Source organism: Halichoerus grypus, chromosome 13 (genome assembly GCF_964656455.1).
Source record: "Halichoerus grypus chromosome 13, mHalGry1.hap1.1, whole genome shotgun sequence".
Taxonomy (NCBI): domain Eukaryota; kingdom Metazoa; phylum Chordata; class Mammalia; order Carnivora; family Phocidae; genus Halichoerus; species Halichoerus grypus.
This window is the reverse complement of record NC_135724.1, coordinates 71623274-71637761: the sequence shown is the minus strand read 5'-3', so window position 1 is coordinate 71637761 and position 14488 is coordinate 71623274. Positions and strand designations below refer to the sequence as shown.

The 14488-nt window shown below is 42.3% G+C and overlaps 1 protein-coding gene across 3 annotated transcripts in view; it reads right to left on the bottom strand.

Moving 5' to 3' along the window:
• The window catches only part of PISD (phosphatidylserine decarboxylase), a 51107-nt gene extending 37305 nt beyond the window's left edge, over positions 1-13802 (bottom strand). The window contains exons 1-3 of one of the 3 annotated variants that reach the window (XM_036074593.2): positions 13679-13755; positions 9489-9547; positions 3536-3615 (exon numbers count right to left, since the gene is read on the bottom strand). Coding sequence is in view for 2 of the 3 variants with exons in the window: in XM_036074591.2 (XP_035930484.1) it covers positions 3536-3615; positions 13679-13743 (145 nt within the window). In the remaining variant the exon portion in view is untranslated. Of the gene's footprint in view, positions 1-3535; positions 3616-4351; positions 4475-9488; positions 9548-13678 lie in introns of those variants that run through there. The other 2 variants (XM_036074591.2, XM_078060749.1) reach the window with 2 other exon arrangements.
• Between the last annotated feature and the right edge of the window lie 686 nt (positions 13803-14488).

Here is a 14488-nt window from a genome sequence, read left to right as displayed (position 1 = left end):
TATGCCAGCAAATTAGATAACCTGGAAGAAATGGATGCATTCCTAGAGATGTATCAACTACCAAAACTGAACCAGGAAGAAATAGAAAACCGGAACAGACCTATAACCACTAAGGAAATTGAAGCAGTCATCAAAAATCTCCCAACAAACAGAAGCCGAGGGCCAGATGGCTTCCAGGGGAATTCTACCAAACATTTAAAGAAGAATTAATACCTATTCTTCTGAAACTGTTCCAAAAAATAGAAATGGAAGGAAAACTTCCAAACTCGTTTTATGAGGCCATCATTACCTTGATCCCAAAACCAGACAAAGACCCCATCAAAAAGGAGAATTACAGACCAATATCCTTGATGAACATGGATGCAAAAATTCTCACCAAAATACTAGCCAATAGGATCCAACAGTACATTAAAAGGATTATTCACCACCAAGTGGGATTTATCCCTGGGCTGCAAGGTTGGTTCAACATCTGCAAATCAATCAACATGATACATTAACAAAAGAAAGAACAAGAATCACATGAGCCTCTCAATAGATGCAGAAAAAGCATCTGACAAAGTATAGCATCCTTTCTTGATCAAAACTCTTCAAAGTATAGGGATAGAGGGTACATACCTCAATATCATAAAAGCCATCTATGAAAAACCCACAGTGAATATCATTCTCAATGGGGAAAAACTTGAGAGCTTTCCCCCTAAGGTCAGGAATGCAGCAGGGATGTCCACTATCACCACTGCTATTCAACACCGTATTAGAAGTCCTAGCCACAGCAATCAGACAACAAAAAGAAATCAAAGGCATCCAAATCGGCAAAGAAGAAGTCAAACTCTCACTCTTTGCAGATGATATGATACTTTATGTGGGAAACCCAAAAGACTCCACCCCAAAACTGCTAGAACTCATACAGGAATTCAGTAAAGTGGGAGGATATAAAATCAATGCACAGAAATCAGTGGCATTTCTATACAACAACCACAAGACAGAAGAAAGAGAAATTAAGGAGTCGATCCCATTTACAATTGCACCCAAAACCGTAAGATACTTAGGAATAAATCCAACCAAAGACGCAAAGGATCTGTACTCAGAAAACTAGAAAATACTCATGAAAGAAATTGAGGAAGACACAAAGAAATGGAAAAACGTTCCATGCTCATGGATTGGAAGAACAAATATTGTGAAGATGTCACTGCTACCTAGAGCAATCTACACATTCAATGCAATCCATCAAAATACCATCAACTTTTTTCAAAGAAATGGAACAAATAATCCTAAAATTTGTATGGAACCAGAAAAGACCCCGAATAGCCAGAGGAATGTTGAAAAAGAAAAGCAAAGCTGGCGACATCACAATTCTGGACTTCCAGCTCTATTACAAAGCTGTCATCATCAAGACAGTATGGTACTGGCACAAAAACAGACATATAGATCAACGGAACAGAATAGAGAGCCCAGAAATGGACCCTCAACTCTATGGTCAACTAATCTTCGACAAAGCAGGAAAGAATGTCCAATGGAAAAAAGACAGTCTCTTCAACAAATGGTGTTGGGAAAATTGGACAGCCACATGCAGAAGAATGAAACTGGACCATTTCCTTACACCACACACAAAAATAGACTCCAAATGCTTGAAAGACCTCAATGTGAGACAGGAGTCCATCAAAATCCTAAAGGAGAACACAGGCAGCAACCTCTTCGACCTCAGCCACAGCAACTTCTTCCTAGAAACATCGCCAAAGGCAAGGGAAGCAAGGGCAAAAATGAACTATTGGGACTTCATCAAGATAAAAGGTTTTGCAAAGCAAAAGAAACAGTCAACAAAACCAAAAGACAAACGACAGAATGGGAGAAGATATTTGCAAATGACATATCAGATAAAGGCTAGTATCCAAAATCTACAAAGAACTTATCAAACTCAACACCCAAAGAACAAAGAATCCAATCAAGAAATGGGCAGAAGACATGAACAGACATGTTTCCAAAGACGACATCCAAATGGCCAACAGACATGAAAAAGTGCTCAACATGGCTCAGCATCAGGAAAATCCAAATCAAAACCTCAATGAGATACCACCTCACACCAGTCAGAATGGCTAAAATTAACAAGTCAGGAAACGACAGATGTTGGTGGGGATGCGGAGAAAGGGGAACCCTCCTACACTGTTGGTGGGAATGCAAGCTGGTGCAACCACTCTGGAAAACAGTATGGAGGTTCCTCAAAAAGTTGAAAATAGAGCTACCATACGATCCAGCAATTGCACTACTGGGTATTTACCCCAAAGATACAAATGTAGGGATCCGAAAGGGTACGTGCACCCCGATGTTTATAGCAGCAATGTCCACAATAGCCAAACTGTGGAAAGAGCCAAGATGTCCATCGATAGATGAATGGATAAAGAAGATGTGGTATATATATATAATGGAATATTATGCAGCCATCTAAAAGAATGAGATCTTGCCATTTGCAACGACGTGGATGGAACTGGAGGGTGTTATGCTGAGCAAAATAAGTCAAACAGAGAAAGACATGTATCACATGACCTCACTGATATGAGGAATTCTTAATCTCAGGAAACAAACTGAGGGTTGTTGGAGTAGGGGGGGGAGTGGGAGGGATGGGGTGGCTGGGTGACAGACATTGGGGAGGGTATGTGCTATGGTGAGCGCTGTGAATTGTGCAAGACTGTTGAATCACAGATCTGTACCTCTGAAACAAATAATGCAATGTATGTTAAGAAAAAAAAAAGAAGATGATAGCAGGAGAGGAAGAATGAAGGGGGGGAAATCGGAGGGGGAGACGAACCATGAAAGACGATGGACTCTGAAAAACAAACTGAGGGTTCTATAGGGGAGGGGGGATGGAGGATGGGCTGGCCTGGTGATGGGTATTAAAGAGGGCACGCTCTGCATGGAGCACTGGGTGTTATGCACAAACAATGAATCACGGAACACTACATCAAAAACTAATGATGTAATGTATGGTGATTAACATAACAGTAAAAAATTTTTTAAAAAAAGGATATCTAGATAATAAAGACAAGACATTTTCATACAGGTTCAAATGGCTGCTTACAAAATCAAAGTTCATAATCCACAGTTTTGGTGAGGGTGTGGGGAACTGATGTACTCACGAGCACCTCCTGCTCATATGTATGTAAGATGGAACAACCCTCTTTGAAGAGCAATCTGACCTAAATACCAACTTGTAAAATACATAAATCTTTTGATCCCGCAATTCTAGCTCTACAAATTTATCCTGAAGCTGCACTAAGATGTGTTACCACAGAAATGTCTATACTAGAAAAAGCCTAGAAACAACTTACATGTCCGACACCAAATGGTAGTCATTCAGCAACTAGGCAGCCAGTAAAAACGATGTGCTCCAGGGATAACTACATGCCAGACATTCTAAGCACCTCACAGATATAAGGTCATTTAATTCTACTAACAACCCCATGAAATAGGAGCTGTTTATCCCAGTGTACTGATAGCAAACTGAAGCACAGAGAGGCCAGCGTCACTTCTAATTGCTACTTACTTGTATAGAAGCCTCTGACAGGCAGCTTCCTTAAGGAGTGTAGGAAGTGGCTCACGGCAGTGTTCTCACAGTGAAGGAGGCTATAATCAAGCAAAAATGAACTGTTAAACATTTATTTAAAAAAAAAATTTTTTTAAGTAGACTCCATGCCCAGCATGGAATCCAACATGGGGCTTGAACTCACAACCCTGAGGATCAAGACCTGAGCTGAGATCAAGAGTCAGCTGCTTAACTGACTGAGCTACCCAGGCGCCCCTATCTTAAAATTATTTTTAAGATTTTATTTATTTATTTGAGAGAGAGAGAGAGAGAGAGAGAGAGAGCACACAAGGTGGGGGAGGGGTTCCTCTCCCTCTGCCCCTCCCCCCACTTGTGCTCGCTCTTTCTCTCTCGCTCTCCCTCAAATAAAATCTTAAAAAAAAATTCTTTAGGGATGCCTGGGTGGTTCAGTCAGTTAAGCGCCTGCCTTTGGCTCAGGTTATGATCCCAGGGTCCTGGGATGAGTCCCACATCGGGCCCCTTGCTCAGCAGGGAGCCTGCTGCTCCCCCTGCTTGTGTGCTCTCTCTCTCTCTCTCTGACAAATAAATAAATATGTATCTTTTTAAATTCTTTAAAAAAAATGTTGGGGTCCCTGGGTGGCTCAGTCAGTTAAGTGGCTGACTTTGACTCATGTCATGATCCCAGGGTCAGGCTCCCCACTCAGCAAGGAGTCTGTTTCTCCCTCTCCCTCTGCCCCTCCCCCTGCTCCTGCTCACTGGCTCTCTCTCTCTCTCTCTCAAATAAATAAAATCTTTAAAAAAATTTTTTAGGCGCACCTGGGTGGCTCAGTCATTAAGCGTCTGCCTTTAGCTCAGGTCGTGATCCCAGGGTCCCGGGATTGAGGATCCCTGCTCGGCAGGAAGCCTGCTTCTCCCTCTCCCTCTCCCCCTGCTTGTGTTCCTGCTCTCGCTGTGTCTCTCTCTGTCAAATAAATAAATAAAATCTAAAAAAAAAATTTTTTTTTAAATGTGGATCAACTGGCAAAACTTGAATACAATGTATAGATTCAATAAGTCTTATATCAATGTTAATTTCTTAGTTTTGACCACTGTACTATGGTTGTGTGAGAAAATGATCTTGTAGGAAAAAGGCTGAAGTTCATAGTAAAGGAATGTCAAATCTATAACTTTCTCTCAAGTGTTCTAGGGAAAAAAAAAAAATATATATATATATATACACACACACATACACATAAAGAGGGGAGAGGGAGAGGAAGGGAGAAGAGTAAAGCAAATGCAATCAACATTTGGGGAATCTGGGTAAACAGAATTTGGGAATTTTATTATTTTTATAACTTTTCTGTAAGTCTGAAACTATTTCACAATAAAGTTATTTTTTCTTAATTAAGCATAAAATTATAATAGGCAGTAATTCAGCACTCTTACACGAAGCCGTATGTTTCCATACCACAAAAGAACAACTGTACACAGCCTTGTAAACATCTAACCCCTACTCATTAAAGACTCTAATACTGGTAGCTGAAACTTTAAATTTTAAATGTTTAGCCTGGAAAAAAAATGACACAAAAAAACCACATGGAACTATTCTAATATACTTGAAGTCTGGAAGGCTCACTTAATTTAGAATTTTTGAATTCTCTTTTGTGGCTAACTTTGCTATTTTGTCAAGCTAGTTTGACAGAGTGAATGGGTTTCAAGCCTTCTCAGAAAAAAATTACCAACAACTTTCACAGCTTTCCACGCTAAGAAAACATTATTTCTGATTCAGTTTGTTTCTCTTTGTTTCACCTTCACCCAGGGAAACTGGACAATTTCCCAGTGGCAATAAGTGACTGCCAGCAAGGAAAACATTCATGAACTTTTAGTTAAAAATTGGATCTCCCCTAACCAAAGAGCAAATATCTCCCTTTCAATTCAGATAGCACATCAGTTTCCCCAAAATTTAACCTGAAATCTAAAGTAAAGAAACTATGTCCTTGTCAGTAAGTGCTTCTTTTTCTGCTGCAGTTCTTTAGGATAGAAGCAATAATTAAATCAAACTGTCTACATTGCCACTTTTGTGGAAAACAGAACTGTGTGTATGACCTTCCTATGATAATATTTACTTTCATGGATATTTAGTAGTTATGTCTTATATTGATATCCTGCAAACATGATCAGATTTAGGCACCTTCATTTTTTTACTTGAAATTGACTTAAAAACACCCTCACAGCATGGTGCTAATTTGGCTAATGTGATGACTCTGATTCTCCAGTAGGCGAGTCAGGTCTGTACGCAGAAAAAGTATGGGGCCATGATAATCACCACCACGAAGGACAGAGAGATAGATGTTCAGCTACTAACACAAAGAAGAGCAGTGTTTCAGAAGATGAATTTCTTTCAGCCCACTGAACAATGCTCATCTCTTAGACTAGAAACTCCCACTACAAAAGCTAAAAGCCTCAAACCCTGCTTTCCAAACAGAATTAGAACAAGAAGTATAAAAACTGACTAAAAGTACATTGTTGTGTTCTGTACACTGCTGTATTATGTGTTCCAGAATGAATGCTAAACCCCCCACCTAAAAGAATGTTTGCAGACTATTGAATCAGGCTTTTTCCCCCCCCCCTTGGCTGGGGGAAGTATGAATCAGGGAGAATTGTCTATCCATTGGAACCAGACACACGGCACTCAGGTGGTTTCTCTTGCATGTGGGTCTTCCCCCTTGGCAGCCCTGCCCCAGAACACAGAGCTTGGCTCTCTTGTATGCTGCCTTAGCCCGAGCTCCTGGAAAAAAAAGCCCAGCAAATGCACCATTACACCAATTTGTCTTTTATTACTGGATCATTTCTATCTTCATATAAATCCTGTACTTTCTCCAATCTTACATAAACACTGTCCACCATGTATCCTTCTCTAGCTTCCACCCCACTTTTCTTTTCTCCTTCGTAACAAACTCTTAAAAAGAGCTAGGTTCACTCTCAACCATAAAAAATCCTAGAAGAGAACACAGGCGGTAATTTCTCTGACATCAGCTGTAGCAACTTTGTTCTAGATAGGTCAAAAGCAAAAATAAACCACTGGGACTACATCAAAATAAAAAGCTTCTGCACAATGAAGGAAACAGTCAACAAAACTAAAAGGGAACCTATGGAATGGGAGAAGATATTTGCAAATGATATATCCAATAAAGGGTTAGTATCCAAAATATATAAAGAACTTATAAAACTCAACACCCAAATAACAAATAATCCAAATAAAAAATGGGCAGAAGACATGAGCAGACATTTCTCTAAAGAAGACATCCAGATGGCCAACATTCGTATGAAAAGGTGCTCATCATTTGTCATCAGGAAATGCAAATCAAAACTACAATGCAATATCACCTCATACCCATCAGAATGGCTAAAATCAACACAAGAAACAACAGGTGTTGACAAGGTTGTAAAAAGAAAAAGGAACCCTCTTGCACTGTTGGTGGGAATGCAAACTGGTGCAGCCACTGTGGAAAACAGTATGGAGGTTCCTCAAAAAGTTAAAAATAGAACTTATGATCCAGTAATCACACTACTGGATATTTACCCAAAAAATAAAAAACACTAATTCAAAGGAATATATGTACCCGTGTTTATAGCAGGATTATTTACAATGGCCAAGATATGGAAGCAGCCCAAATATCCATCCGATGAATGGTTAAAGAAGATGTGGTATGTGTGTATATATATGTATGTATATATACACACAACACACACATATACATACACACACATATATAATGGAATATTATTTAGCCATAAAAAAAGAATGAAATCTTGCCATTTGCAATGACATGGATGGAGCTACAGAGTATAATGCTAAGCGAAATAGGTCAGAAAAAGACAACAAATTATTTCACTCATATGTGGAATTTAAGAAACAAAACAAAAGAGCAGAGGGCAAAAAAAGAAAAAGAGAGAGACTAACCAAGAAACAGACTCTTTATAACTACAAAGAACAAACTGATAGTCACCAGAGGGGAGGAGGGTGGAGGGATGAGTTAAATAGGTGATGGGGATTAAGGAGTGCACTTGTGATGAGCATCATGTGTTGTATGAAACTGTTGAATCATTATATTGTACATTTGAAACTAATATAACACTGTATGTTAACTAACTGGAATTAAAATAAAAACTTAAAAAAGGGCGCCTGGGTGGCTCAGTCAGTTAACCATCTGCCTTTGGCTCAGGTCACGATCCTAGAGTCCTGAGATAGAGTCCCATGTCTGCTCCCTGCGCAGTGGGGGTCTGCTTCTCTGCCCCTCCCCTGGCTCGCACACGTTCTCTCTCTCTCTCAAATAAATAAAATCTTTAAAAAAAAAATAAAATAAAAACTTAACAACAAAAAAAAAGAGCTAGGTTCACTGTCACTACTTCCTCACTTCCCACCCTTTCTTAATCCTGTTGAACCAGGCTTTTGTTCCTATCCTGTCACCTCTTGTCAAGGTCACCAACAACCTCCGTGTTGCCAACACCAATGCATGTTTCTTGGGTCTCATATTATTTGACCTCTCACAGCAGCACTTGCCATAACTGATCCCTTTTTCTTTTTTTATTGAGGTATGACTGACATATAACATTGTTAGTCTCAAGCGTACAACATGAGTCAATACTTATATATATTGCAAAATGAGCACCACAGTAAGTCTAGTTAACGTATGTCGCCATACAGCTACAAAACTTTTTTTCTTGTGATGAGAACTTTTAAGATGGACTCTCTTAGCAACTTTCAAGTATGCCATACAATATTATTAACTATACATCCCCATGACTTATTTACTTTATAACTAGAAGTTTCTACCTCTTGATCTCATCATCCTTTCTCCTTCCTGAACCACATCTCTCACATGGCTTCTGGGACCCTGATTTTCCTCCTACCTCTCTGGTGTCTCCCTAACTTCAAACTGTTGCCATGCCCAATGTTCAGATCTCCTCTCTGTCTACACTCCTTCCTAGAGTTGCTCATCCAGTCCCCTGCCTTTATTTTTTTTTAATAATGTACAGTATAATAGTTTCAGGTGTACAATATAGTGATTCAACAATTCCATACATCACTCGGTGCGCATCACAACAAATGCATGGCTTAATCCCCATCACCTATTTTACCCATCCCCCCAGTCACGTCTTTAAATAGCCAGATACTGATGATTCCCTCACTCCTAACCCTTCCTAACTCCCCCCTTCAACCTGCTCCTCCCCCGAGAGGTGTCCATCTGTGGTGAGACTACTCAGGTGTTTATCAGATCTACTTCTTCTCCCTGGACACCCAAAACATGGTGTTTCCCAGCTTCCTCTGCAGTAGGGTGTGACCACAGAACTTTGTTCTAACCATGTGAAGACCATTCAGGTTTCCCAGGCATCCACCTCCAGGCTTTCCCCTTCAGCCTGCTTGCTGCAGACAAAAATGCAGAACTTGGGAAGTCATGTGCTAAAGACATCAGGAGCATCTTTGAATTACTGTTGCCCACTGATCAGGAGCACTCACTGGGACCTTACAAGATCAAGACATAAACTTACTGTGTTAAGTCAGAGATCCTGGGGTTTATCTGTTACCACAGCAACATTACTATAATACACCATCTCAGCAAAAGGTATCACCCTTCACAAAGCTACACAAATCAAAACCCTAAGATTCATTCTTACAGAAGTCCTTTCTTTCTCACTATCCATATTCAGTCCACTGCCAAGACAGGAAAACTTCCTTTAAAATATATTTTTATCTGCGTAGGGGTATCTGGCTGGTTCAGCTGGAAGAGCATGCAACTTGTTTTCGGGGTCGTGAGTTGAAGACCCACGCTGAGTGTAGAGAATACCAAAAAAATAAACTTAAAATGTGTGTGTGTGTGTGTGTGTGTGTGTGTGTGTGTGTATCTTTATCTGCCTATTTCTCACTGCCACCACCACTCACACCCAAGCCCAAGACAACTGATTCTCTTACCAGATGACTGTGAAGGCCTGTTCTCCAGTCTCCAGTTTTCATTCTTGGCCCTCTATATCCTATTCACCGCAAAACAACCAGAGTGATCTTTTCAAGATTTTATTTTATTTATTTGAGAGAGAGAGAGAGAGAGAGAGCATGAGAGGGGGGAGAGTCAGAGGGAGAAGCAGACTCCCCGCTGAGCAGGAAGCCTGATGCAGGACTTGATCCTGGGACTCCAGGATCATGACCTGAGCCGAAGGCAGTTGCTCAGACAACTGAGCCACCCAGGCGCCCCCAGAGTGATCTTTTCAAAACAGAAAATAAAACCAAACCCCATGTACTTGGTCCTTGCTGGATTCTCAGATATCCTGCTGTTTTCCATCTCCTCCTTACTCATTCCTGTTGCCACTCCTAGTACCCACAACTTTGCCTCTTCCCACACCCTTGCATTTGCTGTTTGTTCTACTGGGCACACCCTTCTATGTGACTCACTCCCTCATTAGTCAGTTCTCTGTGAAAAGGTTTCCTCCTGAGTTTGGCCTTCCTGACTACCATTGCCCCTATCAAGCACTAACCCTTTGATTACTTGCCTTTATTTTTTTTTTATAGCACTTCTGGCTACCTGGAATGAACAGATTACATATATACATATATATGTGTGTGTGTATATAAGTGTATGTGTGTGTATATATATATACACATATATATATACCTCTACCTATTTGTTTACTGTCCATATCCCTTTTTTTTTAAGATTTTATTTATTTATTTGACAGGGAGAGAGAGAGAGAGAGAGAGCACAAGCGGGGGGAGCAGCAGGCAGAGGGAGAGGGAGAAGCAGGCTCCTTGCTGAGCAAGGAGCCTGATGCGGGGCTCGATCCTAGGACCCTGGGATGAGACCTGACCTGAAGGCAGACGCTTAACCATCTGAGCCACCCAGGTGCCCCAACTGCCCATATCCCTTGATGAACATAGGGGTCTGCGTGCCTTCACAATGAACTATGAACTCCAATCTCAATGGTGAAATTAAGCCCAGAGGAATGTATGGATAAGTTCAATCAGATGTCTCTTCTAGCTGGTGACTCATGCGGGCATCCTGCAAACAGGTTATTAAAGCCCATGAGTGAGCACACAAGTCTGATTGTATGGCTCACTGCCACTCACCAAAAGTGTGACTTTAGAAACGTAATTAATTCTAAGCCTCAATTTCTCCACCTGTAAAAACAGGATCTACCTCATTAAGATGACCTGAGACAATCATGAAAAACCAGCACCTAGTTACATATTACTATTATTTAAAGTAACAGAGTTCAGGGGCTCCTGGGTGGTTCAGTTGGTTAAGCATCTGCCTTCAGCTCAGGTCATGGTCCTGGGGTCCTGGGGTCCTGGGATCGAGCCCCGAGTCGGGCTCCCTGCTCAGAGGGGAACCTGCTTCCCCTTCTCCTCCCTGCTCGTGCTCTCTCTTGCTACCTCTCTCTCAAATGGATGGGTAAAATCTTTTTTTTTCTTTTAAAGATTTTATTTATCTATTTGACAGAGAGAGAGATAGCGAGAGCAGGAACACAAGCAGGGGGAGTGGGAGAGGGAGAAGCAGGCTTCCCGCCGAGCAGGGAGCCCGATGTGGGACTCGATCCCAGGACCCTGGGATCATGACCTGAGCCGAAGGCAGACACTTAACAACTGAGCCACCCAGGCGCCCTGGATGGGTAAAATCTTTAAAAATAAATAAATATGTAAAGTAACAGAGTTTATATTCAGGTGGCACAAACTGGGATGACTCTATCAATTGTCTATGACCAGGGGCACCTGGCTGGCTCAGTCAGTGGAACATGTGACTTGTGACCTCAGGGTTGTGAGTTCATACCCCACGTTGGGAGTAAAGATTACTTTAAAAAAAAAAAATTGTCTATGACCAATGTCCATGCTGATTAGTCTGTGCCCATATTGTCATGGTTATAAAATCCTTTACCATCATCTCTGGTGGTGATGCTTTAACTGTAGTCCTTCTCTCTCTCCTTTCTGAAGTTATGAAAGCTCTCCTAAAAACAAACTGGCAGACCTTCTGAAGGCCTTATTCCACATTCTATCTTGTATTAGTGTTGAGTGTTTTCTCTCTCTTCTACTAAACTGCAAAGTTCTTTTAACACAAAGCCTATTCCAAATACTGTATCTTATAATTCCTCTCTTCCCTCCCTTCCCTCATGGTTCCTGGCACTGTGGTTTGCAGTGGTAGGAATACCATAAATATTTCTTTTTTTTTTTTTTAAGATTTTATTTATTTATTTGACAGAGAGAGAGACAGCAAGAGAGGGAACACCAGCAGGGGGAGTGGGAGAGGGAGAAGCAGGGAGCACAATGTGGGGCTCGATCCCAGAACTCCCGCCGAGCAGGGAGCACAATGTGGGGCTCGATCCCAGAACCCTGGGATCATGACCTGAGCCGACAACTGAGCCACCCAGGCACCCCGGAATATCATAAATATTTCTGAAGGAAAGTCTTGCATAAGCAACCACTACCTAGATACTCAGTCCATACTTACCTGAACCTAAGAATCATCTGAGGCACTTGCAGCCCCAAGCTACTACACCTACTGAATCCGAATTTGGCAGCAAGTTGGGGATATATCTGGGAATCTCAATTTCTAATAAACATCCACCCTATTATTTTATCAAACAAGTTTGGGAAACGTGGCCATTAATTATCACCCAAGATGTTGCTTTCTCTTTGTTCTATCACCTGCCACACATCACCCAGTTACTGAAAAACTGCAATACGAGGCTTCCATCTATATGTCTCAGACATGCTTTACTTAAAACTTAAGAAAATGCTGTCTTTTTGGTTTTTGTGTGTATCAATATATAATACCTTTGAAAATTAAAAGTTCTTATTGTGCCCAAATCCTCATCCCTTCCAACCACTGCACCTAAATCCAGTCTCATTTATCTCCATTGATACTAAAGTATGACTCCCCACCTCCAACCCTTTTTTTAATGATGGTGAGTGAGTACATCCTCCACATCATTTTAAAAAAATATCTGGAGTGTCATTTTTTTAGTCTTTTTAACTCATGACACAGGTTTGCTGAATTCATGGCTGACTCATAAACAGCACAGCTGGTATTAATATCAAATCAGAGACCCTCCAGCCCAAATCCCAACAGTTACCACATTGCAGAGCCCCCTCCTGAGAGAACTACACCATTTCTGAATAGTCAATGATAGGAGAGTAAAGCTTTCATGGTAAGGCCAATCACAGTTTCTATTCCCTCTCAGTCCAAATCCAGTGTCCTTTTACTTCCCCAAATTACAATAACAGGTCACCACGACCTCTGGTCACAGAGCAAGTTTTGGTTAACGCTGCCAAAATTAACCCTGCCGGAAAAACAAAAATCACCGTGCGTCTCCCAAACCCTCGCTCTTTGAAATGACAACAAGCAGCCAACTCTGAGTCATAGCTACCAGCATTTTAAACCATCTTCCAGGAGTCCAAATGCTCCCAAGCTATTTCTGAATAATAAATGCCCTCATGGGGTCCATGCATGAGAGAGAGAGGTCAGGGTCCTGGCTCTGCTACTAACTAGCTGGGTAAAACTGAGCAGGTCCCTCTCCCACTCAAGGCCTCAATTTCGCCAATTCGAAAATCAGCTGGATTTAGATGATCCCTCAGATCTCTTCCAATTCTAAGAACCTAAGAGGTGGGAGTCAGTCCCCAGAATAACCAAGACCCTAATTCCTTATAGACTATTTGAGATTACCGAATCCAACCTCTTGATTCAAAGACCAAGGCTCTGAAACGAAAGCCCCCGACTTCCAGTCCAAAGCTCTTCCCACATCTCACTGCCGTTCCAGAAACACAAACCCCGAAAGGGGCGTCCAGCCCAGCCTCGACTCTAGTGGAGGGCACGCAGCCTATTTCATCTGTTTTGTTTGGGATTTTTGTTGTTGTTGTTGTTGTTTGGTCCCTTCTGCACTTCCACCTAGCTGGAAAGGGCAAAGCGAGAGCGCTTAGGCCAGACCCTAAATAAATCCCGACCTCCCTACGCGCCGACAGTCGCACCTGCTCCCGAGCTCTACGTGAAGGTGGATGGCTCAGTCTTCACCCGACCCCTCCTTAGGGAGCCCGCAAAAGAGAAACGATTTTTCCCTCCCAGCACTCCGGCTCGGCCCAGGCCGCCTCCCACCCCGAGACAGCCTCCCCAGACAGTATACCTGCTCCGCCACGGCTCGATCCCGCGCAGCAACCTCAGGAACTGCCGCCCCACGGACGTCGCCATCTTGTCTCCTCCTTCTTAGCGGGCCACGCCCCCTTTCCACACTTGTGGCGCATGCGTGTGACGTTACGAGCATAGAGCTCACAGGACCAATGAGGAACGCGGTGGGCTGTGGGCGGAGACGGCTAAGCTCCTCCCCACGGCTGCTCCCCGCCCCATCAGCCCAGCTCTTTGGGCACCTCCAGAGCCAGGTTGGGTAGGTTCCTGCTGTGCTAAATCGGGGCCTCGGTGCAATGTCGCTAGTCCTCTTTCTTCCCACTGTCGTACGTTTCCTCATGCGCCTGGAAAATGAGTCACCCAAAATCTGAGAATGTATCAACTTAGCCAATTCCCTTATTTACATATGGAGAAGCTAAGAGCATCCACCCTCGGCTACCATTTATTCCGCGCTTCCTAAGTTCCAGGCTCTGTTCTGAGCACTTTGCGTGCACGGTGTCTCGTTCTTACTTTCCCAAACTGGAGAAATACAGCTCCATTTTTTCCTCCCCGAGTCTGCTAATCACAGTTGTCTTCACCAGACGTTTGACACAAGAGGATATATTGCCTGATGCCAGCAATTATTTCTGTGTGGTTATTTAAGCTCGGCTAGTGCACAATCAGCCCCTCCAGGGAGCCTAACAGGTATCAGGTTTCCTGTTGGAGGTGAGACACCTCCTTCTATGGGCCTTTAAAATATGAGAGGGAAAATAAAAAGTATAGAATTAGTTTTACTATTCAAGTGAGACTAGTAACTCAAAAGGGGAGGGGC